Raw genomic sequence first — 25,635 nt, 5'->3', positions numbered from 1 at the left:
ACTCTGAAAGCAGGAGAAGGGTCTGCACGGTGGTTGCTTAAAAAGTAGCCTCCGTATGTTATAAAAGCAGTCCTTATAACACTCTCCCAAAGGCCCCCCAGATGCACCTCCATCACCAGTGCCGAGCAGCAAACACATCTGGGACTGAGCCCTAAGAACTTGCAGGAGTGAGCTATAAGCCCATCCAGAACTAAGCTGTAAGCACTTTTGGAACTGTGTCTGCCACACAGGAGACTTGGGCGTGGATATGTTCCCGGGCACTCTAGGATTTCAGTGGTCCAGGACTAGGTCCCATCTTTTGGCATCTACCCAGAGCAGAGCACCCAATGGTTGTTAGGACAGATGTGGCGAGTACAGACTTCCATCGTTTAATCCTCCAAGCTCGCCTCCAGCTTCCTGATGAGGCGCTGGTAGGTGTCTCTCTCCACCTGCCAGGAATGGTGTGTCCTCACGTACTCTCTTCCATTGGTCACGATTTCCTTCTCCAACACAGGATCACTAAGCAATCTCTTTGCCAACTGAATGAACTCCTGGAAAACAGGACGTGGATGAGAAACACATACGAGTAATGAGTACAGGGGAACCTGGGGAGCCGTCTGAAAACCTATGTCTGTACCAGTTCCTGATCATACCCTCCTCCCCCACCCCACCACATCTGACTCACAGCCTAGAGAAACAAGGCTTTCGGTGACAGGACCAGAGTAGTGCAAGCAGTAAGATTAAGGAACACTGTATATGTCAGGCTGGAGGATGGCTCAGTAGGTAAAGGTGCTCTCCACCAACCTTAACAGCCTGAGTTCAATCCCCAGGGCCCACACCCATACACGCACAAATAAGAATGTACATGAACACTAAGACACTCATTCAGGGACTCATAAACATTTAATTACTTTTATTCTCTTACTCCCTCAGCTCGAGTGAATTCCAACCAGGAGACAGTGCCTGAGACTTTACTGTCAAGGAGGACCATCCGCATATTCTCAAAATTATTGTTAATTAAATGTTGAATGCCTTTTATAGCTGGCAATATAAATAGCAACATTTATGTGGGCAGGATTTTATTTTTATGTATTATGTACACATTTTCTAGTAAATTGGTGTTCTTTTCACCATAAAAACGTAACGTATTTATTCTCACTGTGTGGCAGAACAGCCTTCATATTAAAATTATTTGAGGGGCTTAGCACTTGGGAATATTACTTTATGATACCAACCATATCTTTGATTTATTTGATGTGGAGGAGCTGGGGTCCTTGCTTAACAATGCTACAAAATGCAGGGCAATTTTAGAGCAAAAACTTGAATTACGGGGGATGGATTCTGATTAAAAAAAAAAAAAAAAAACACCCCTTTGTTTGTTTCCTCAACAATGACATCTGGGAAAAGAAGGCTTGAAGCAAGAGAGGTCAGAGCTAGAAATCATATGCACCATATGGCTGCACCATATAGAAAGAGGTAGAAAGAAAGACAAGAAATAGGCAGACCAATAAAGAAAGGAAGGGAGGAAGGAAGGAAGGAAGGAAGGAAGGAAGGAAGGAAGAACAAGATAGATCTCATCTCTGGCTCTGTGAGTGGAAGAGCTACCTGCCACTCTTTCCTTTGCTCTTGGTCAAGGACTGTCTGCAAAGTCAGCTGCCACAGGCCCTCCATCCCTCATGCAGGGGTCTTTGCATTGTAGTTCTGTCATTCTTCCTATTGGTGTCAAAATCTATTTCTCCTCCCTGTAGCAGCAAGTGGACAAGCCTGGGACTTTGCTTTTATCCATGTGGTATGTCAGAAGTGATGTTGTTGTGACTTGCAGGCAAAGCTTTCAAGAAAGAAACTCTAGTAGATTTTAGAAGTAAAATCTAGCTTTAGTTTCTACTCTTCTCTCTCAAGTCTCCTTGGAAAATGATGCAGGAAGATGCTTGAGGCAGCCTCACTGAAGATGAGACACCAAGGGCAGAGATGCAATTCCACTGCAAGAGGGACATCACCCTGGACCACCCAGCCCCCTGCTCATCTATAGCACAAGAGGACTCATTGGACTAGCAGCTGGCTCCAGGTGGACCAGCAGAAATGCCTCTGTGGGACCCAGCTGCTTGATCGGCCATGGACACCTCAGCCTGCAGCCCAGCATTTACTTTCTCCTTCCTCTCAGATAAAATGATCAGCTTTTAGTGTAATGTGATCCAGGGAGAAGACTCGAGCCCAGCAGCCATGGATGGCCCTTTCTGTTCACAATGACCACGGCTAGCACATCATGGGTGAGCCTAACCCATTCCCTTGACTCAAGGACAGAGAAAACCCCCAGTCACTGCCAACCAACAGAAGCTGGCAAAGGTCAGGAGCCATGGCAAAGGTCAGGAGCTAGGGAGGCCTTTGACTGGCCCACACTCTATGGCTTCCCATGAGTTCAGGCTATGTGTGCAACATCAGACTGCATAGCTGAAACCTACCAGCAGCCACCACGCCAAAAAGACCAAAGAACTACAGAGCAAAGGCCACAGAAAAAGGTCTGTGGAGTGCACACACTAAATCAGGGCAGAGGCTGATCTGCAGTCAGTCAGCCTGGAGCAATCACAGGTTCCACACAGCTGTCACCCTAGTGCACCCCAGGGTGCTGACTAAAGCAGGTCAAGTGGCTTTGAAGGCAGCACTTTCTCTAGGACCAAAGTTGCATTCTTGAAAGCCACTAATGGAGATCAGTAAAAGGCAGAGAAGGTGCACACACTAAGACAATTAAAATACATGTACAGAAACCCAGAGTTTCTGTACCTCAGAGTGAGCAATCTTGGATGCTTATAAATCAGCCTTGGGAAAACGGAATGGTGCCCATCTCCGATGAGTAGCCAGTAGTGGCACACTCAGGAAGTCACTCAGAAATACAAAGGACACAGCCAACAAAATAAAAGGAAGGTGCAGACCAGAGCTGCCTCCAGGTTTGCAGACTGCAGAGCCTGGCTCAGACACCTGTATGAGTTGTTTTTTAAGTGGTATAGGCAAGCATTGTTTGTCTTCAGATAAGCAATTGTTTGCAGTTTACTCAATTGCTGGTGGAGACTATATCCTTTCTTTCTTTAAAGAAATAAAATAACATTTTAATTCTTTGAACATTTTGTATTTTTATACAAAGTATCTCAATCCTATCTACTCTCCCCCCCCACCCCATAGTCCCCCAACACATCATTTTAGCGTTATCTCCCTTTTAAAAAAAAACTCACTGAAATTAGTAGCAGATGATTTGGACATCTCTGGGCTATAAGCAACCTACCAGTAGCCACATGCTCCTAAGAAGAATGACTCTCCCTCCCCCATAGCCATCAACTGCCAATAGATTCTCAGCTAGAGCTGCACTCTTGGAACCCCCTACCCAATTTTTGTGGGAGCTTTGATTGGCTTGATCTTCGGGTCTTATGCGGGTGTGGTGGCTTGAATGAGAAATGTCCTGTGCATAGTCTTAGACATTTGAAGGCTTGGTCCCCAGTTAGTGATGCTGTTTGGGGAGGTTTAGGTGATGTAGCCTTGCTGAAGAATGTAGATTACTGGGGGCAGGCTTTGAGATAAAAAGGACTCCTCCGTCTCTGGCCCTGCCCTCCAGGAACATGGGGCTGATGAGGAGGCAGCTGGCTCGTTTACAGATGATTGCCAGAAGAAATTAAAACTGCAGAACTGGTGCTATGGTGGGAACCCTGTGGTTCCCTGGACTAAGAAGAGTTCTGCAACAAAGGAGCTAGCATGGGAATGACACTCTGCTCAGAGACCAACTCCTGCACTGGGGACAGAGGAGGGCATGGTGGGCACTATGCAGGGCCCCAAGCCTGGCCTAGCACGTGCATCACTCCCTTTATGGGAAGCACAAAGGATTCTCAGACACGGTGGGTGGAACTGAATTTTCATTATTTCAAATGGCAGCCCAAGGCCAGGAAAGATGCTGCAATGGAATGACTGCTGAAATGAATAGCCCAGGTAGGACCAAGTGCTGCCTGGCAGAGATGGGACACAGTGGAGACAAAGCCCAAGGAAGTGGGGACAGTGAGAAATACAAGCAGAGGCACCAAGCAGGTGACTGAGCCTGCTTGCAGCTCCCACCTTCCCCTCTTGTATTACCCTGCCCTTGACAGTCCAAGAGCATCCTCCAATGGATACCTGCTGGCTTCCAGGGTACCAGCCAACACCTTCTTTCCAGTGAACTCCCACAGAGCAGTACTGTTCTGCTCCTATTCAGGGATGTCATTATATCTGCCACCCACCTCTGTGCCTGGTGAGGGATCCTGCAGCAGGATTGGTTAAGCCCTCACAGGATATAGGCAGACTGAGTGACGAAAGGAACCATCCCTTTGGACCACAACTGGCCCCTTTCCCCAGGTTGCAGGTTCCTGTCCAACTCATCTTTGGTTTGGCAACAACACAGAGGCAAGCTTTGCACGTTAGCAGGTGACTGTGCAGAAACCTGGATGGTGGGGACATCATGGAACTCTCTGGAGAAACCATGCATCCCTGTTCCCTCATACTTTGGGGGGATTCTTGACTAGCAGGATTCTCCTGATGTTGCCCCAAGGCCCTACTACCTAGGCCTGCACCAAGCACAGGTGATGCTAAGGTCCAGGCCTGAGTTAACCCCACGTGCAGCTTCCATTTTCCTGAGGCATGAGCCCCATCTGGTGGCTCTTTCCATCCAGCCACGCTCATCAAGACCAGGTTCCATGGGTCACCACGGGTTTCCCTTTGCCTCCAGCAAAGGCCAGGGGTGGCATCAGACAGGAGAGGTACCTACTCCTGATGAACCTGGGATAAGGAAGGGCTGAAGGAATCCACTGTGGGAGACTGCTAGGTGGGAAAGTGCCAGAATTCCTCAAGGAAAGCAGAAGGGAGGGGGGAAGGGAGAGAGAAGGAGGGAGGACAGAGTCACAGAGAAAGAGGGAGGGGAGAGCAACTACCAGCATTTCTTCGGGGTGCAGTGACTGTAATGGTATGCGTGGGTGTGTATATGTGTACAATCATTTCTGCATCTTTCACCTGGGCTGGGCTCTTTGCACGACCTCGGTCACTGGGACAAAGACTCACTCTCTCAACCCTCTCATGGTAGGTGTAACTGTCTTGACCCACAGAGCTAACCCTGCCTGTGCACCATACATACATAGAGGCTGAGCTGAACTCTGACAAACTCAGCTTGTCAAGGCTCTTTCCTGCCTAGGGGCCCTCTGTCCAACACTGGAGCCTTGGCCTACTCCTGCTGGGATCTCTGAGCTTCTGAATGCACAGAAACTTGGAACTGGATGTTTAGTGACTATTTAACTTACTTCTATTTATTTTTGTATACCTATTATTATTATTATTATTATTATTATTATTATTATTATTATTATTATTATTATCATGCATGTAGAAGTCAGAGGACAACTTGCAGGTCAGGTCAGTTCTCTTCTCCCACTATTAATGTCCCAGGGATAATACTCAAATCTTCAGGCTTAGTGCTAAGTGCCTTTTTAAAACTGTTAAGTGATCTTGCTGGCTCTAAATTTAAATTTGAAAACTGATACTTTCTAGACTTGATTATTCAAAATCTTCAAAACACTTGGTACAGCATTTTCTACTTCCAGAGAGTCTTACCTCCATCTTCTGGATGAAGGAGAAACATGCAACAGAAAGTGCCTACAAGTCATGGTGTATTTCAAATGGGAACAAGGCCCCCTGAGCACCACCTCCTCCCAGCCTGGACAAACTCCCCAGACACAAAGTCCTTTCTGCTTAAAGAAAAAGGCATTGTCTTTAAGAAAGACATAGCCTTGAAATGGGGATGTAGCTCAGTGGAATGCCTACTTTGAGCCCTGAATCTGATCCCCAGTACTTCATACACTCAGCATGGTGATGGCTGTCTATAATCTCTGTACTGGGGAGATGGGGATGGGATGAGCAGGAGTATCAGGCATTCAAAGTCACAATAGCTATATAGAGAATTTGAGAACAGCCTGGGCTACGTGAGCATTGTATCAAAAAGAAAGTAAGTGTTTAAGGAAACATAAGCTGGCCAGGCAGTGGTGGTGCTCACCTTTAATCCCAGCCCTTGGGAGGTAGAAGCAGGCAGATCTCTGAGTTCAAGGCCAGCCTGGTCTAAAGACTGAGTTCTAGGACAGCCAGGGCTACAGAGAGAAACCCTGTCTTGAAAGAAAAGAAAAGGAAAGGAAAAAAGAAAAGAAAAGAAATCATGTTGATCACTAGGGATAGGAGATGGAATAAAACTTGCCCTTTATAAACATTAGCCACTGCTCCCATTAATATTCCAAAGTTTATTTCTCTACAGTTGTCTAAAGAACAAATAGAAAGCTTCCTATAGGATAAGATTGAGCCTCCCTTGAATATGAATTCATAGTTTCTATTAAATGTCATTTGGATCTTAATTTTGAAGCTATAAAACTAAGCTATAAAAACACCCAAGAAAGTCACTAGACTCATTCTTTGTTAAATGAAGAAATAACCAGATTGTTGAGGTAATGAGAAATCAATGCTGAGCGGGTTTGTAAAGCTTCGTTTAATTGAAATTTTCCAGAGGTGAAGTATACAAAAACAGAGAATATTCTGTGCCTACAACCATGAAATATGTTTAGTCATCAACCTTTTAGATAAAAAAACAGATACAGATGGAGATATAGATATTAGATATAGATACATAGAGATAGAGACATACATATATGTCAATCTATACATATAGATAATAGATATACATGTAAAAAGATATATTAGATATAGATAGACATAGGTATAAATCGTTGAAGGTATCTATAGAGATAGATATAGAGATAGATGTAAATAGTTGAAGATATCAATATAGATATAGAGATAGACACAGACAGATAAATATAGATGATCCACTAGGCTTTCTTTATAAGGTTCCCAAAGCAAAAGCCCCGTCACCTGGATAGAGGGAACTTTAATTGAGGAATTTTCTCCAATCAATTGGCCTGTGGGTATGTCTAAGAATTTTCCTGAGTGTTGACTGATGTGGGAAGGCTCAGCCCACTGTGGGCAAGGTGATACCTGGTTGTATGAGAAAGCAGACTGGTGTCCAGGTGGTGGTGATGCACATCTTTAATCCCAGCATTCGGGAGGCAGAAGCAGGTGGATCTGTGAGTTTGAGGTCAGTCTGGCCAATAGAGAAACCCTGTCAGAAAAAAAGAAGGAAGAGAAGGAGGAAAAAGAAAGGAGGGAGAGAGGGAGGGGTAGAGAGAGGGAGAGGAAGAGAGAGGGAGAGAGGTAGGGAGGGAGGGAGGGAAGGAGGGAAGGAGGGAGGGAACGCAGGCTGAGCAAGCCATGGCGAGTAAGCCAGTAAGCAGTGCTCCTCTGTGGTTCCTGTTTCTGCTCCTGCTTGAATTACTGCCCAGAATTCCCTCAGTGATGGTCTGTGACCAGGACAGATAAACCACATAAAACCTTTTTCTTCCCAAGTTGCCTTTGGTCATGGCATTTACCACAGCAATAGAAAACAAACTAATATAGCCATTTCCTTTCAGATTCCTCTCTATGCTCCTGCAAGTAGCTGTCACAAGGGTTGGGGTGGGGGGTGCTGACTTTTACTATTCATTGTCAAGGAACTTAGGGCTTAGGGGCAGGTGCTATCTCAGATGCTAGAAAACCACATAATGCAGAGGCCCACATCCTCAAAGTGAGCACCAGATCTCCACTTTGTGGCAGAAATCACTCTGAGGGGGTGGGGTACTCTAAAGGGAGTGGGGAGAAGAAGGTTGGAGACAGAAAGGCAGCCACAAATAGAACCAATGGCTGAGCACCCTGATCCACACAGCTGTCACCAAGGATGAACTTCTGATTCTCCCAAATGCTGCCAAGTCCAGTTCCACACAATATTGGTGCCTAAACCCAGAGGCTCATGCATTCCAGGCTGGGAATCCATTCCAGCCACATCCCGGCATCTAAAGCCATCCTCTTTCTAGATGTCAGTTCAGCCACGTTCTTCTAGCTCCACACCCAGCTATGCTGCATGGTCCATGTGTTTTCCTTGCTCTCCTCCTCCCTCAAGCTTACATGGTGCCTGGCCAAATTCAATTTTTATGTTCCACAAAACCAAGGCCCTTTTCTTCTGCTGCCTGTCCATTGGACCCACTCTGAGTGAGCTCCCAGACTCTGCCCAAGGTTCCTGACCATGTACCCCAGCCCCTTACGTGGCCCTGCCTTCCCAATCTCTCTGAACTCTTCAGCCTTTTATTGCCAGCCCTATATGGGGAGATCAGATTTCTTTATGTTCTCAATTAAGGAACAACAGCTAATGCTGAATGAGTAATTACATTTAGCTTGGATTCAAAAAGCATTTGTGCTTACACATTATGTATGTCCTGTGCATTTCATACACATATTTTAACTCCCAAAGCCAGTGTTCTGACAGGATCCTTCTTCTTAATAAATGCAATGCTGATTCTCCTACATACTTGAGTGCAGATTTGAAATTACTATTGCCCTCCCTGCAGCCAACTGATGAGTGGTTAAAGTCTGAGTTCCGAGGCAGTTGAGATGAATACAATGCCAGCCTGGAGTTCCTTAAATTTTGTATTATTTGTTTTTAAAGCAACGTATCCTGCCATGTACTGGGCAAAGTCTGATGGAGATGATGAGGACAACAAAGTACGTGCAATATCCGTCTCGCGCACCGTTTCAGAGTGTGAAGAATCACAACTCTCCCGGCACAGAACCAGGAAGGCCTGCTGTTCAAAACACCCTTGGTAAAGCCAATGTGGAGACGCCGAGTTGAAACACATCTGCAAGTAAGTTCTGTAGTGGGGGTGTGGGGGTAGGGCTGTATCTATAACTCATAGGTGCTGACCTGAGAGGACCTGAACACGAGAGAGGCAGGGAACTGTGCACCCAAGCCCCAGAATGCACATAGCATCACAAGGCACCAGGAGGCTAGAGGTCCTTTTCTTCTGCTTCATCCTGCCCCAGACAACTACTTAAGAGAACACCTGTGCATTTATTTTGTTTGTCTGTTTACGTGAGGTTAGTTATGTTTTGTTAGACAAGGTATCATGTAGCTCAGGCTGGTCTCGAACTAGCTATATAGCAGAGGAACTTCTGATCCTCCTACTTCTACCTCCTGAATGATCTCTGACAGGTGTGTACTACCAGGCCTGCTTTATGCATGCCAAGCAAGCCACTCAACCAACTGAGCTAAAATCCTCAGGTTGGAAGTATCCTGGATTTCTTAAGGCTGCACATCCTTCCGGGGTGAGAACAGAAACCACATAGCTTGATGGACAGCTCTACTTCCAGCAAGAGCTGAGAGGCTTACAAGGAACCTAAATTTACAGCCAGCCCTTCTTCATACAAACAGACAGAAATCACACCAATGAAGCAAACATGGGGAAAGGACCCTCTTTACCTGAGGGTCTGAAAACAGTAGTCCTGTGACTCCATGCTCCACCACAGCCGAGTTCCCAGGGATGTTCCTAGCCAGCACAGGAACTTCCAAATCCATTGCCTGTGAAGGTGGGAGGAGAGAAGATGTGCGGTGTCATTTAGGAGTCAGACAAGGTGGCCGGGAGATGGCTAAGGTGGTAAAGTATTCACGCTGCAAGCATGAGGGCCCTAGGGTTCATGTTAGAAACAAAAACATAACCAGGCATGGTGGTGCACATCTGTAATCTCAATACTGAGTATGAGGCTGGGTGCTGGCAAGACAAGGATTCCTGGAGCTTGCTGGCCAGCCAGTCTAGCCTAATTGTCAGACTGTCTCAGAAAACTAAGGTGGATGGGACTGAAGAGATGGCTCAGGGGTTAAGTGTGCTTGCTGCTCTTACAGATCAAAGTTTAGTTCCCACCACCCAAGCTGGACAGCTCACAATCACCTGTGACTCAAGATCCAGGGGATCCAACATCCTCTTCAGGCCACCATGGCCACTCCCACACATGTGCACATATCCCCACACAGACACACATGAATGTACATAATTAAAAATAAAAATAAATCTATCTTTTAAAAAAATGGCAAATTCTAAGCATAGACGAGCTCTGAGAATACGAACACACAGAGAAGCTGGTCCCGGTAGCATTGCGGCTGGAAAAGTCATGCACTAGACTGTGTTTGGAAATAGGCATGCTCACATTCAGGGCAAATCCCAGGAATGAACAGGGAAAGACGGAGGAGGGGGTGAGCTTGGCTCGAGGGATAGACACACAAAATGTCAGAACACAAGACACACAGCCCCCTTCCATAAACAGGCCCACTTGGTCTTCCTAGACTAGCTCAACCTCCTCTTGCAGGGTAGGCAGAACCTCCCTATATGGCTCTCTAAGACCCTATAACCACCCCCCACACACACACTTTTATCAGAGCTGCCTAGGGTTTATAGAAACAGTCTTTATTTTTCATGGCTGAGAAGTCAAGAGGAACTCAGCTCCCCAAAACAAAGAACACCCAGGCTTTGAGGATGCATAGCTCACCTGCATGTGTGGCTAATGAAGCTTCCTGTTAGTCCTGGGTCACATCTGAGGCTAAACGTTGCCCCGTGCATATTTTTTCAAAGAGGGGTTTGTTTTACTTAGATTTTGGTGGCATGAGTGACCATTTTGAATGACCACGGCTAGTGTGTGGAAATGAGTTGGTCTGAGGATGTTCATATGGATGCATAGAACTGAGCAGAGGGTGTTTGTGATGGGTGTTGGCCAGTGGATAATGGTATGGTTCTTCTTTACCAAAGACTGCACAGCCCCTTGTAAAATTCCTCATCTCCTGCAGCATCCACATCCCAAATAAATGCCCTTAGCACATCTTTCTAGTTCTGACATTTGAAAATAGCTTTGCTTTTCAAAAAGAATAAATGATAGTCCTGTACCATGTACCCACTTAAAATTCTCTCTCTCTCTCCCCCTCCCTCCCCATCTCCCTCTCTTCCTTTCTCCTTCCCTCCCTTCCTCCCCCACTCCTCTCACACACACTCGGACACTAAAATGGCACAAGTGTTTTGAAACACTCTGCTCTTACAAGGTCTTTCAAGGTTCTCCAATCAGTAGCGCTGGCACTACTCGCTAAGGTCAAGCATTCTCTTCTTGCTCTTAGCTTTACAGCATAGCCTTCCTTTCACCTGGAGGGGTGGGAGGCAAAACCTGACCCAAAAAGTATGGTGTATGTCTGTGTGTGACTGCACCTATGTTGGTGCTCCAAGCAGGAAGGCTGGGATATGAAGACACTTTTGTGTGAGGAGGGATACATGTGGATGTGTACAAGACAAGAGGAAAACTTGAAGTGGCCTTCCTCAGAAACTGTCTACCTTATCTTTTTTGAGACAGGGCTTCTCATTGGCCTAGAGCTCAGATTCTATTGGGCTGAGTGTCCCCTCTCCACCGTCCCCAGCCTTGGGATAATGCTCACAAGCAATCATGCCCGGCTTTTCCTGGGGTCCTGGGGATCCGCCTTAGCAAGCAGCACCCGCTCTACTGACTGGAGAACCTTGAAGGACCCTGTAAGAGCGTTACAAAACCCTTGTGCCATTTTGCTGTCGGTGTGTGGAGGGGGGAGGGCAGGAGGAGGGAGAGAAGCGGGGAAGGGAGGAAGCAAACAATTTACTCCCCATCCCCCTCCTTTAAGGTAATTCTACTCAGGGCTCAAACCCACAATATACTTAAGTGGGAAATGCCTGACAGGCTTTTAGCAATAACCACCCAGTTGCTGTGCATCCGGCCGAGATTTGCTTTTGAGGAGTTTTCAGGGAAAAGCATATTTTTAGCCAGTGGGCATTTGTACTTGCCTGCACAGGAAAGCACATCCAGAAAGGCCAAAAGGTCATCCCACTGACCAGTGATGGGCATGTGCTCTGTGGTTAGCTGCCCTGGCCATCTGCAGTGAAGACTCACGCTTATCCCTCCCCTTAAAAATCAACTTCATTCAGAGTCCTTTGCCCAAATGTTATTTTGATTTCTCAAAGGAACGCCACATCAACATTTTGAGGGCATCCGGATTGCTGCAAGCTGCCTTCTCTCTTGAGAGGCAAGCCAAGGCTGAGAGCAGTTCCTCCGCAGAGAAAGCAGGGTGCGCTGCTTAGAGAATCACTCAGCAGATGCCAGGCTCATGGCCTCTTCTTAAGAAACAGGAAGGAAGCAAATAAACAAACAAAAAAGCAAAACCCGTGTATTTACATACAGAAGAGCAATTGGGCGCCTGCTCTACACTGATTTCAAAGTTAGTTGCTGAAGGGACAGACTGCCCCCAGTGGCTGGGGCTGAGTACACAACTGAGGCTGACACAGAGCACAGGGAGAGAGCTGGCTTCTTGGCCAAACACAGAGATGACATAAAGTGGTGCCATGTACTTTCAGAGCAGAGGATGCAAATTCACACTCATGTGGGGTGGCTTACAACCACCTGCAGCTCCAGCTCCAGGGTATCTGGAGCTTCCCGTCTTCACCAGCAACTGCACTCACTTGCAACACACACTCCCTCACAGACACATGTGCATACAACATAACTTAAAAATCCTTAAATAAATCTTTGGAAAAAAGGCAAAAACCCAGAAGGGAAAGGATGATCCAGCACCCCATCCTCAGCACCCGAGCTGCACTTACCTCCAGGATGGCGGCTGACATGCCCTCAGAGACTGAACTGTTGACTAGGGCAAAACAGTTCTTCACCACTGCATGCAGATCTTCCTGGCACATCTCCCGGATCAGCCGCACCCCTGCAGCCCTGAAAGAACGCAGCAGGGACAGCATGGTTGTTTTAGCCTGTCTCATAGTCCCACTCATATTTTATGTGAACAATGGAGACTCAGCTTGTGCAGCCAGTGAAGCTGGGTCCCTTGTTCCTGGCAGGGGAAAAAAATGCAATTCAAACAGATACGCTGTAATGGGAGATATCCTTCTGTATGCTGTGAATAGATGTTTCTCTCATTGGTTGAGGGATAAAGCTGTTTTGGCCAATGGACAGGCAGGATATAACCAGGTAAGAGTATAGTTGGGGCTACCAGACTAGAAGAATTGTGGGAAGAGGAACTCAGTAAGTCTTGAGATGCCATGCCATGTAGCTGCCAAGGAAGGAAGAGACCAGGGCATCACCAGTAAGCCAAGACCACATGGAGGTACACAGAATAATAGGAATGGGTTAATAATTAAGAGAGAGCTAGCCAATAAGAAGCCTGAGTCATCAGCCAAACAGTTATAAGTAATATTATATATATTATTTTATTTAATTATTTAATATATTTATATGTTTAATATATTTAATATTATATACTAATATATAATATATATTAATTTATAAATAATATTATAATATTAATATAAGTCTCTGTGTGTTTATTTGGGACTGAATGGCTACAGGACCAGGCGGGAAAGAAACTTCTGTCAACAACATTGATCAATTATCTCCAAAGAGACTATACAAGTCAATTCAGTACAAGTTAGCTCCTACATTCTTCCAAATCCTGGTTAAGATTTCTTTCTTTTCTTTTTTTTTTTTTTTTTTTTTTTTTAATGTATTTGTGTTTTGCCTGCACCATGTGGCAGCAATATACACAGAGGCCAGAAGGGGACATCAGATCCTCAGGAACTGAAATTCTAGGTGATTGTGAGCATCCATGTGGGTGTTGGGAACTGAACCTGGGTCCTCTACAAGAGCAACCAACTGAGCCATCATCTCTCCAGTCCCCAAAACTTTGTTATTTTAAGTTTTTTGTTTTGGTTTGGTTTTGGGGTTTTTTGGCTTTTTTTTTTTTTTTTTTTTTTTTCTGGTACCATCAGTAAAACTTACTATCTTCAAGTGGCCTTCACTAAACCAGGCATGGAGGCCTAGAATCCCATCATACAGGAGGCTTCTGATTCCAGTCCAGCCTGGGATATGCAGTGAGACAAAGTTTGATCTGGCCTTCCCACAGGTGACTAGGGAGGTGGGGAATCTTATACTTCGAGGGCATTCATTTATTTGCCTGTACCTCTGAGTCCAAAGCATGACCTTGAGGGAGCATAGGGAACATTAAAGGGTGTAGCACTTGCGACCTGCTTAGAGCACAGCCTGCGATGGGCAAGGTGGAACTCATAAACCCTTCTGCCACCCAGGAGTCCATGCATGCAAGGCACCACCTGTCTGTAGATGCCACCTACCTCCTCACTCGGTCTTTCACTTCCCTTGTAAACACTGGATCCACCTGGAAAAAAGATGGGGAAAAAAAACTTAAAACTCTGAGGACAGAGCTGGCACATGGCTTAGCAGGTGGAGGTCCTTGTAGAAGCCCGAGGACCTGGATTTGATCCAGAAACCCACATAGCTGAAGGTGATAACAGACTCCCCGAAGTTCCCTTCTCCTTTCCACTCATGCACCATGGTATGTACACACACACACACACACACACTAATTTTTTTAATCCCAACCCTGTAAGTGGGGGCCAGCTGGTAGATACTAACTTGTATGCACAAAGCCCTGGGTTCAATCCCCAGCCCTGCATAAATCACATAAATCACGTGTGATGATGAAAGCCTGCAACTTTCTCAACTCTGGGTTGAAGGCAGAAGGATCAGGGTTCATCTTCTGCTACAGGGCAAGTTCCAGGACAGTCTGGGTTGTTTGAAAGACCCTGCCTGGGGCTAGGGTGAGCCTGACCTAAATCTAAGTCTCCAGAGCAGGAGTCATAACAGGCTCAAACCCCACCCAGCAGTTCAGAAAGGAAGAATACAAGAAAAAAAAACAAAACAAAACAGAGGAACAGCCCAAGTCTAGTGGTTATACAACAAAGACACGAACAGGAAAGAACAGGGGGCATGTGGATTGTGTGTGCCACCATCAATGACAGTTGGGCCCAGGAAAATCTCCCGGCTTCAAAGGACAGGGGAGTGTGCCTACAGACAGGACAATTTAACTGCCCAATCCTACAGGGGAAGCCTTGCTTTCTTAAATGATGCAGATGGAATCTGTCATAAAAGCAATCAAGAGGATGGGTGGGAAGCCAGTTCATGGAATTAAAGTTTGTTTTTAATGGGGAGCCTTCTCAGAAATACAGTTTTCAGATCAAGGACACACCCCCTCAGCTGAAGAATAACAAAAAAAAAAAAAAATCCACATGAGTATTATTCAAACACAAAGAGAAAGGCCTAAATTATGTTAGCAACATAAATTCAGAAAACCGTATGCTAGGGCAGGCACGGTGGTGCACACCTGTGATACATCTCTCAGGGCTGGAGGCAGGAGGATCAGAAGTTCAAGGTTGTATTTGGCTACATACCTAGCGAGTTCAAGGTCAGTTTGCTTCTGCGAAGCTGAAGAGTCACTCAACAAGCTTGTTTAAACTCCCCACAAACTCCTCACTGAGACATCTGACAAACTGCAACAGACAGATTGGTTCCTCAGTGTCTCCTGCCTGACTGCTATTACCAACAGTGAATACAATTTTAAAACAATCGAAAAAGCTTTCTTCAACACAGAATTCTAGAGTCAGCAAGAGGAAGATGGCTCAGAAGGTCAAGATGCTTGCCATCAAACCTGACCTGAGGTGGACCTCCAGGACCCACATGCATGATGGCTCATATGCCTCCTCCAAAATAAATATTCGAATAAATATAATTTTAAAAATTAGGGGCCAGGAATGGTGACACTTGCCTTTAATTCCAATACTTGGGAGGCAAAGGCAAGTGGACCTCTTGTGAGGCAGAAGTAAGCCTGGTCTACATAGTGAGTCATCCAGAGCTAGGTAATGAGATCCAGTCTCAAAAAAAAAAAAAAGACTTACTTTAGGTAGAGAGATGGCTCAATGGCATCTGATTGCAACACATAAGTAAAAATACATTTTTAATGATTTTCACAAATCCTAGACATTGCCTCAAAGACACAGTAAGGGTATGAACCCAGCTCATGAATGCAGGGTGCCAGCAGCCCCTCCTGACACTGGCTCCAGCCATGCTGCGAGGAAAGCGAATCCAATTCCTGTTCTCATTTACACGTTGCCAATAGCCATCATGAATTACAAGCATGCTGGCTGGCTGAAAGCGAATGCCGGAACAGCTAGCTTATAATGGCAGGTGATATAATGCCGTCTTGTAGAAACTCAGTTTCACTTGTGCTGAGAGTAAGTGCTGAAAGGTGCATCTTGACAGCTCAGATGCCTGCCCAAGATCCCGAAGGCCTGGTGGTGTTAGGCTTACTGATATTCCCAGGGCCACTACGTGGCTGGGAATCTGAAGGGCTACATTATATCACACATGAATGCATACGAATTTGCAATAATTTCTAGGAAGATCTGTGCAGAGAGAGAGGTTCATAGTTATGAACAACAAATTGCTGCTGTTTCAGCTCTTAATAATTACTACCCTGTAGCTACTTAAGCCAGAAGAACATGTGCTAAGCCTTTTACAGTCATTAGCTCAGTTTTCAACAATGTTATTACCCAACACTTCCACTAGGGGGAATGAGAGGGGGTTGTGTAACTTCATCAGAGCCCCAGAGCAGGAGAACTCTGTGGCCAATGTTTCAATCTGGACAGACTGGAAGCCAAGCTCCCTCTTTGGTTCTGCTTGATTTCATCACATGACTCCTAGAAAGTTTGAGGGACAGCGGCTGGAGAAATGGCTCAGTTGGTTAAGTGAGGCCATGAAGCCCTCAGTTCAATCCCCAGGACCCACACTTTAAAAAGCCAGATGTCAGGCCTAGAGAGATGGATTAGTGGTTAAGTGTACTGGCTGCTCTCTCAAAGGACCTAGGTTCAATTCCCAGCACCCACATGGCAATTCACAACTGTCTATAGTTCCAGTTCCAGGGGGATCCCACAGCTTCACACAGACATGCAGGCAGGCAAAACACCAATTCATATACAATAAAAATAAGTGAACATTTAAAAATAATTTTTAAAAAGCCAAGTGCCAGGGCTGGAGAGACGGTGTTATATATAGTGCATGCTCATAATTCTAGCTTGGGTTGGGGAGCAGAGGATACCTGACCCTTCCTGGAGTCTGCCTAACCAGATCTATAAGCCCCAGAACAATGAAAGATTCTATCTTAAAACAACAAAAAGGTGGATAGTTCTCTACAGGGTATGCAATAATTCATGCATGCACATGCGTGCGCGCGCACGCACAGACACACACACACACACACACACACACACACACACACACTGTAAAGGTCTATGAAATACCTGCCACCTTCCTCACTATTCCCCCTCTGGCCAGCCTGTGTCCCAGTCTCCTGGAGTCATTCTCCAGGATGTAGCTGGTGCCATATCTCTGAAACGCTTTTACTCCCCGTGACTGCCCTGGCTAGAAACACCACCTCCTCCCCAACTATCCTGCTCCCTGCCACCCAGGGTCACTGTCTATGATAGCTCTGCCTCTCTTTCCTCTGCAACTCTGTCTTCTTCCCTGTATCCCACCCAGTGACTAGAACATAGTCCTTTGCATGAGAACTCCCTTCCCCCTTCCCAATTCCCGGGCCACATGCTCCAATTATCCTAAGCAACTAGATCCTATTACAACCCTAGCATATTGCAAAGTAAAAAGAAACCCTCCTTCCAGGCTGGCCAGATGGCTCAATGGGCAGATGTGCTTGCCACCAAGCACAATGACTTCAGCTTGATCCCTGGGGCAACCCCACCCCGAAAGTTGTCCTTTGACTTCTAGACACATAAATCATGCCATGTACACAAACACAAACACACACACACACAAATAAAAATAACAAAAAACTGAAAGCCTTTCATTCTACACATTAACTTTCATGTTAGCATCGGAAGAGGGGTTAGTTACTTCAGCCTGACCCTCTTCTTTCTGTCTTTATTAGCATGCTTTGACTCTCATGATGAGCTATTGGGGGAAAGATAATTTGTCAAGGAAACAAGTCTGTGTTCTGAGATGGCTGAATGCAAAGCTGGACTGTAGCTAAGGAGCGAAAATCAAGTCTTACAGTGAAACTACAATTGGTGTGGGCTTTGTCTAGGTTTACTTTCCACGTCAGTTCATTTTCAAATCTCTTAGTGAAGCCGAGTGGAACAAAACACAAGATAAAGAGCAAAGGAAGAGTGGATGTTGTTCCTTAATGAAATTTTTAAAAGGGAAAAAAAAAAGCATTGAAGGCAGCGGAGAAAAATTCTCATTTCCTTCTCCCAAGCTTGTTTATTTCCTAACAAAATATATTGTTTCAACTCTCTCGGGCTTAGGGGAAATAATCTTCACTGTAAGAAGTTACTGGGCTAAGTCATTAAGCTGTCATGCCCAAAGCAAACGTTCTGGCCTCCAGCACGCCTAATCAAAGAGCTGGGGAAGGTATCATACCAGACGCCCTGTGAGCAGGAACACGTGCCTCTCTCAAATGGGGGAGCTCAGAGATCAAAGGAGAGGTATGGAAACCCCAAGCTGAACACACAGCTTACAGCAGCTAGAACAGAATCCTGGCAGTCAGAGCACAGAGGGAATGTTGGCTATAATGGTCCCTTCTGCTTTCTGTAGCCCAGGGCATTACCCCAAGGGCAGGAACTGCTCAAGTTTTTACTCAGCAAACTGGGAGGCAGGTACTATTGTCTCGGTCACTCCTGTTTTGCTGATGGGGAAACTAAAGCACATGGTTCCATCAAGAGCAGCCAGTAATTGTCCCCCAAAGTCAATGAGGGGCATGACACTCTTCACCATACAGCCAGTCACATGACCCAGCCTTTCTCACAACACAGTGAGACCTCAGCAGGCACCAGGCACCCATGTGCTGCACATACATAATACAGGTCAAACACACATATGCATAAGAAATGAGATAAATCTTTAATGTATGTGCATACATAGTTTGAGGTTTTGTTGTGGCTGTTGCTGTTCAGTACCCCCCCCCATCTCATCCCAGCCTGCCAATGGCTCATCCTCGCTCCTCCCCACTGGACATGGTCTGATAAGTGGCCTCATGATGGTTCTGTCCCTATGAAAGTCAGCCAGACACCCTCCTGAGCCCTGAGCCTGGAATGGTCAGCCAGGTCTAAGAGGCAAGGTGGGCGAGATTCCTTTCTCCCCAGGCACTCAGCCTTGAGTGACACTTGTCACAAGGAGGTGTATTATGTCCATGTCTAGGCACTTCAGCATTCCCCAGTGATTTCTCCCTTGAGTCTGTAAGTTGTCCTCTGGCAGGCTTTGAGCTGGGAGGGTTTTTTTTGGTGCTTGTGGCTGGCTGAGGCACATGAATGAGCCTACTCAGTGTCTTCTGCATGACTGGGGCTACAAGGCAGAGCTAGTCACTGCAGAACACCACAGTGACTCTCCAGTAACAGCCAGGCTCTGCTTCATGGGCCATGATCTAGCCAAGTTGACACAATTTTGCAAAGAGGCTTGGGACATGACCTGGAAAAGCGAAGCCTGCTGAGCATCCCGCTTACACCACAAGTGTTTATTGCGACACAAGTGCTTATTGCGACACGAGCTCTGCGGAGAGCAAAGGCAGAAATGGACAGAGAAAGAAAGTTCACTCATGCTGGGGCGCAGACAGGAAGATTCAGGAAACTGGGGGTGGGGGAGGGGTAGTATTAATGTATGCTGCAGTCGTTGAAACAAGAATTGTAATGTGTCCTGACACTTAGCCACTTGGCAAACCCACCTCATCAGCATGTGAGCCCCTAATACGGCAGCAAATACTCAAAAGTCAAGTACAAAATGGCTTCCTGTACCGTTTGAGCTCCTGCCCTGGCTCCCCTTTTGTGATGAACTGTGAATTGTAAGCCAAATGAAACCTTTCCCCGTCTAAGTTGGTTTTTGTTATGGTGTTTATCACAGGAACAGAAAACAAATTAGGGTGGGAACTAGTATCAGGGAGTGGGGTCTTGGCTGTGATGGTTGTCTTGTGGGAGGATTATGGAAGGATTTAGGAGCTTTGGGCTGAAAGGAGCTGTTGAGTCCTCAGGCTTGGTGGGCTGCTGTCGTATGAGGGCAGAGTAGACAATAGAGACTTTTCTTACGGGTATCTAAGGGGAGTTTGAGAGTCGCTCAGAGACCCTATCAGGGCCATTCCTTCATGTGGTATTTTAAGCTACAAGTCTTGTTTCAGGTTTGCTGGGACTTAAAAGTAAGCTGTGGTTACTAAGAGACCAGCACCATTCTGGAGGAATCTTCTAGAAGGTGTTTCCCTGGGGTTGGCACACAGAAGCAGTGATTCAGAGGGCCACACCTCAAGCTGTCAGTCAAACTAAGACGTGGAAATTCCCCACGTGTTCCTGGTTTGCAAGTGTAGTGACTCAAGAGAGTAACCTTTGGCAAGCAGGGCTAGAGCCCCTCAGAGAGGTCAGGAGGCCATTGGTGGGGTTATAGCCTCTGCTGTAGGGGAGGCTTCAGGCTTGAAGGGGTCATGGAGAGAATCTGAGTTTTGATGCCATGGGGGCAGAGTTAGAGCCCCTAAAGGCATCCCAGAAAGAAGATGACTGGTGAAGTTGCAGTAGTGACCCGGGACTGAAGGGTTCAAGCAGAGGAAATGCGGCTTGGCAATGGTGAGGGTGAAACCTTAGTTTCAGGGGAAACCCCAGGATATTGGAGATGCCAGATGATGGAGTGACCACTAGGGTCAAGTGTGGGATGGAGCTCACATGAGTATGCAGGACAGGCTGTGTGTGCTGTGGAGGCAGAACCAGAGAGCTGGGACTGCCCGAGCCCTTTGGAGCCTGGTTCATGATGGAGTCCCAGATGTCAGACACTAGACAGCTCACACTGCTGGAGTTTGGCTTTGCTTTTATTCTAACAGTGCCCTGCTTCTTCCCTCTTGAAATTATAAGTGTGTAACTTATTTTGGAATTTTATAGGAAGCCACAGTTAAGAGATTTTGAACTTTTAAAGTGTTGAGCTTTTTTTTTTTTCCTGAAGACTGGTACTTCTAATGCTATATTTATTGTGTATTATATCATGAGATTAACACGAGATCTCTTCTCACTGTGGCTTCTGACATGGCTGTACAGATGTTGAGTCATTGATTGTGTGTGTGTGTGTGTGTGTGTGTGTGTGTGTGTGTGTGTGTTAAATCTGGCTGCACGTGTACCATTGGACAACACTTGGGACTTGTTGCTGTACTGCCATGATGTGGATCCCTGGGACTGAACCCCGGGCCAAGGGGTTTAGCAGCAAGCGCCTTTACCCACAGAGCCATCTTACCAGCCCCGCCTCCTCTAGGTCATCTTTATTAGCATCTCTGGCCTCATTCTAGATAAACACAATTATTTCCAAAGGCTGTGAGAATGCAGACAACAGCTGTGCATGCTGGGAAGGTCCGCAGGGCACTAGAAAAAGACAAACAGAATGAGGCTCTGAGAAGTTGGGGGCACTTTCTAAACCAGTGAGTGAAAGTGAGACCAGCTCCTTGATAAAATGCTGCTGAGAATCTATTTCCTTCTAATTAAAGTGTTTCCTCCTGGATGGAGGTGAGAGGCTTAGAAAAGACATAAGAAAGTCTCAGGACTCCCTGGGTCTCCTGAAGTCACAGAAGCAGAGAAGCAGTTGTTAAGGAAGAGAAGACTCTTCAGGGGAGCTGTCTGTAAGTTGTCAGGAAGCCCCAGGGATGCATCATCACCCAGGCTGGGTGGGATTTTTTTTGGTGTTATAATGAGCTGCCATTGAGTCACCCATGTGCCTGTCAGTAGCAGGAATAACCTCACAGGTTCATCAAGATGGACTTGTATGCATTAGCTTCCTCTCTATCAGAGTAAACACTCCCAGCTTGCCCATCATCTGGCCAAACCAAACAAGGATGATGGGAGAGATGGCTCATACTGCACAGATGAGAATTCCACTCAACACCACAGACGGTTTATGTCTTAGCTCAGATAGGCTACTGTTGTGTCGTACTATAACTTGGGTAACCTGCAAACATAGCAGAGAGTCGCAGAGGCTAGAAGCCAGGATCAAGGCATTATCAGGCTGAGTGTGTCATGGTGTGTGCTTCCTGGTTCATAGGTGGTGGCCTCTTGGTGTGTCCACACACAATGAAAAAGTCAAGACAGCTCGCTGGGGCTTCTTCTAGAAGGGCACTGTGCACACTGATGAGGGCTTCCTCCATCCCCTTACCATAGTCGCCTTCCGGAGACCTCACCTCATCACACTGCAAGACAGGATTTCAGCAGAGAATTTTGGAGGGAAAGGTGCACAGTGGGAAGCCTGGAGCAGAGGTCATGTGAAGGCAGAGTTGTCATGGCCAGGAAGATCCTGTTGAGCTAGGAGCATGGAGTACACTTTGTTTTCCAAACAGCTTGGAACAAATGAAAGTCTACAGAGAGTCCAGCGGCTTTATCTGATGCTGGGTTCAAGAGCAGTTCTGGCTGGGCAGTGGTGGCGCATGCCTTTAGTCCCCGCACTTGGGACGCATTGGCAGGTGGATCTCTGTGAGTTCGAGGCCAACCTGGTCTGCAAAGCTACACAGAGCTACCCTGTCTTGAAAAAACAAAACAGAAAAAGAGCAGTTCTGCATTCAAAAGTTCAAGCAGTAAAGGGTTCCAAAATACTTGGGACCATACATAGAGTTTGGCTTATGTATTTTTAAATGAGCTCCTCTTTATGGGAACCACATAAGAATTTCCCATAAGACTTATCTAATTATCCTTTGCAACAGTAAATTAGTTTGATTTAATTGTAATCTTTATAGTAAGTCAGCCATAAAGGTGAATAGCAACTATAATATTTAGCTTTAACTTTGGTCTGATCTCTCTCTCGCTTTCTCTCTCTCTCTCCCTCTCTCCCCCTCTTCTCCCCCTTCTCTTATCCACGTAGTTCTGGGAACTGAATCCAGGACCTTGCACATACAAGATTGACAAGTGTTCTACCACTGAGATATGACCCAGGTAATATCATATATTAAAACATTCTTACATATATGCATGTCTTGTATGTATGTATGGATGGATGCATTGCATCACATGTGTGCACTGCCTGAAGAGCCATATGTGAATGTTGAACACTTTGGAACTGAAGTTAGAAATGGTTGTTAGCAAGGAACCAAACCCAGGTTCTCTGGAATAATAGCCAGTGCTTTTAATGGATGAGCCACCTCTCCAGCCCATACTTTCCTTTAGAAAAGGCAAATTATGGGTCAAGGAGGAGCTAGCTCAGCAATAGAGGTGCTTACCACCAAGCCTGACACCTGAGTTCAATTCCTGGGACCCATATGGTAGAAAAACTCTCTGACCTCTGCCTGTGTGCTGTAGACACATGGCCACCCCTGCAGCACATAATAAACAAAATGTAATAAAATGGCAAACTTACTTCAGTTTCTTAAAGAGAAAAAAAAAAAGCCTAGATATATAGAAGAGGAACATCAGCTAGTTTTAGAAAATGCATTATAGTCAACAGAAGAGAGGCTGAAGAGATGGCTCTACAGTTAGAGTTTGTACTGCTCTTACAAAGAACCTGAATCCCATTCTGAGCACCCACACAGGGGAAATCCATTGCCCTCTGCTGGCCCCAGTAAGAACTGCACTCACACACACACAAGCACACACACATAAACACATGCATACATACACAAGAAAACAAAATCAGTAGGAAAAAGCAGCCACCAAATAGACATCCACAGCACATGGACTCACCTCAGGACCTACAATCACCATGTAAACATTGGGCTCTTCTTGATGCCATTCTTGGAAAGAAAAAGAAAAAAAGATTTTTGAATGGACCTAACATGGCTTCAAGTCACAGCTGGGAAAACAATTCGCTTAACTACTAATTGCTCCACAGTATGTTTTGTGCTCTTAGGTCATTGAGCATCCATGCTAACCAAAATTGATTCCCCTTATTCAGAATGCCTTCCTGTGGTACTGTGTGCTTTTACTTGATGATTTGTTTCTTTGGGAGCTTAAGCAATGGTTCTGTGGCTAAAAGTGCTTGCTACTCTTGCAGAGGACCAGAGTTTGGTTCCCAGCACCCACATGGCGGCTCACAACTGCCTGTAACTCCAGTTCCCAGGGTGGGTGAGTTCCAATGCCCTCTTCTGGTATCCACAGGCACCACACACATCATACACAGACACATAAAAATAAGGGAATCTTTATAAAATAAAAAAGTGATAGAATTTTTTAAAAATCTCTTAGCCTTATAACTATTTCCAATTTCTCTGCCATCCTTCATACCTGAAACTGCAAGTCTACACAGAGATAGTTATCCAATAAATTACCCTTCTGGCTGTTTCCAAAGTGATAATCTAGAAATAGCTCTGCTTATGCGCAAAGAGCAACAAAGAACGAAAAGAAAGAAAGAAAAAGAAAGAAATGGTTCCACTGTAATCCCAGCACTTGGGAATCTAAAGCAGAAGGACTGGGTATTCGTGGCCAGCGGGGGCTATCCAATAAGAACACAAGACCAAGTGAGGAACATCTCTATTCACAAATCCACACGACAAGGAAGGGAGACACTGGGCCACATACCTGAGAATGCGTCTACCAAGTACAGAGGGTCCTTCACCGGCCTGAGTCCACATATTATAAGGAACACATACAGGTTGTCTGCATTCTGGTCAATCTCTGTAACATAGGAGTGGGGGACACTTCAGTCGGAGTTGGGGATACAGCTAAGTTATGCAGCAGCAGTGACACGGCTATGGCATGCAGACCAGAGGTCCCCACACACATTGGCCTTCCTACCCGCCGTGCCTGTCCCCTGCCTTGTCACACATTAGCTTCCCCAAGCCTAGGTTAGCCCGAGTCACTCTGCCTGTGAAATGCAAGGTCTCTGCCATAGAGGAGGAGGGATGGAGCCTGGGAGAGCTGACCCAGTCACTAGTGATTGGAGTCAGCAGTCCCAGGGAGGACTCAGTCACGGTTCACTTGAAAGAAGTATGATTTCCTTGATACCAGCTAGAAAAATGGCTTACGGATGAGCATACTCAAGAATTCACAGATGCATGGTAGGTATGAGCATATGTCCCTGGAAATAGGAAACACACACATACGTCTTGCCGTCCTGTTGTTTTTTCTGTATGTGCCAGTTGGATTTGTCAACTATACCTCAGAAAACTGCAACAGTTCTAAAAGTAGATATATATGTTTGTAGAGTGTTTTTTTTTTTCCCCTGTCTCTCATTTGTTTCTATTTTGTTTCTCATGTGTAGCAAATGAGATAGTGTCGCCTATAATAGCCCACGTTGGCTTCAAACTTGTTATGTAGCTGAGGATCCTTGAACTTCTGATCCTCCTGACTCTCTCTCAAGCCTAAGACTATAGCCATACACCACCATACCTAGTTTATGCTGGGACCAAACCCAGGCCTTCCTGCATGTTAGACAAGCACTCTACCAATAGAGCTATCCACATAGCTTTGGAAAAGACAGAGAGGAAAAGGGGCTGGAGAGATGACTCAGCAGTTGAGCACACTAGCTACTCTTGCAGAGGACCTGGGTCCAATTCCTAGCACCCACAGGGTAGCTCACAACCATTTGTAACTCCAGTTCAAGGGGACATGGTGCTTGGATGCCCCCCTCTGGCCCTCATGGGTATTGCAAGAGTGTAGTACATAGACATACAGGCAAAGCCCCCGCCAACATGAATAATAACAATAACAATAATACAGAGAAGGCCTAGGAGTGCCAAATTGTGATGTAGGACCAGCAGTGGGCACCAGTTTTGGTGACTCTCCTCATGACAAGTGAAGCGGCTTCCTCACCTCTGGCCTCTAGATGGAGTGGGAAACTTCCCGGCCAACAAAATGCAAGAACATGTTTATATGTGATCTTTAAGGTTGT

General features: G+C 46.0%; 1 protein-coding gene across 1 annotated transcript in view; it reads right to left on the bottom strand.

The window, feature by feature from the left end:
- Nucleotides 1–261: 261 nt before the first annotated feature.
- Nucleotides 262–25,635, bottom strand: part of Glt1d1 (glycosyltransferase 1 domain containing 1) — a 61,522-nt gene continuing 36,148 nt past the window's right edge. The window contains exons 7-12 of the mRNA XM_051205063.1: nt 24,324–24,419; nt 23,490–23,539; nt 14,079–14,122; nt 12,546–12,666; nt 9,368–9,466; nt 262–530 (exon numbers count right to left, since the gene is read on the bottom strand). Coding sequence (XP_051061020.1) covers nt 369–530; nt 9,368–9,466; nt 12,546–12,666; nt 14,079–14,122; nt 23,490–23,539; nt 24,324–24,419 — 572 coding nt within the window. The 3' untranslated portion in view covers nt 262–368. The remainder of the gene's footprint in view (nt 531–9,367; nt 9,467–12,545; nt 12,667–14,078; nt 14,123–23,489; nt 23,540–24,323; nt 24,420–25,635) is intronic.

The sequence above is a fragment of the Phodopus roborovskii genome, unplaced genomic scaffold (assembly GCF_943737965.1).
Source record: "Phodopus roborovskii unplaced genomic scaffold, PHOROB, whole genome shotgun sequence".
In the NCBI taxonomy this organism is placed as follows: domain Eukaryota; kingdom Metazoa; phylum Chordata; class Mammalia; order Rodentia; family Cricetidae; genus Phodopus; species Phodopus roborovskii.
This window is presented reverse-complemented; position numbering and strand designations above follow the sequence as displayed.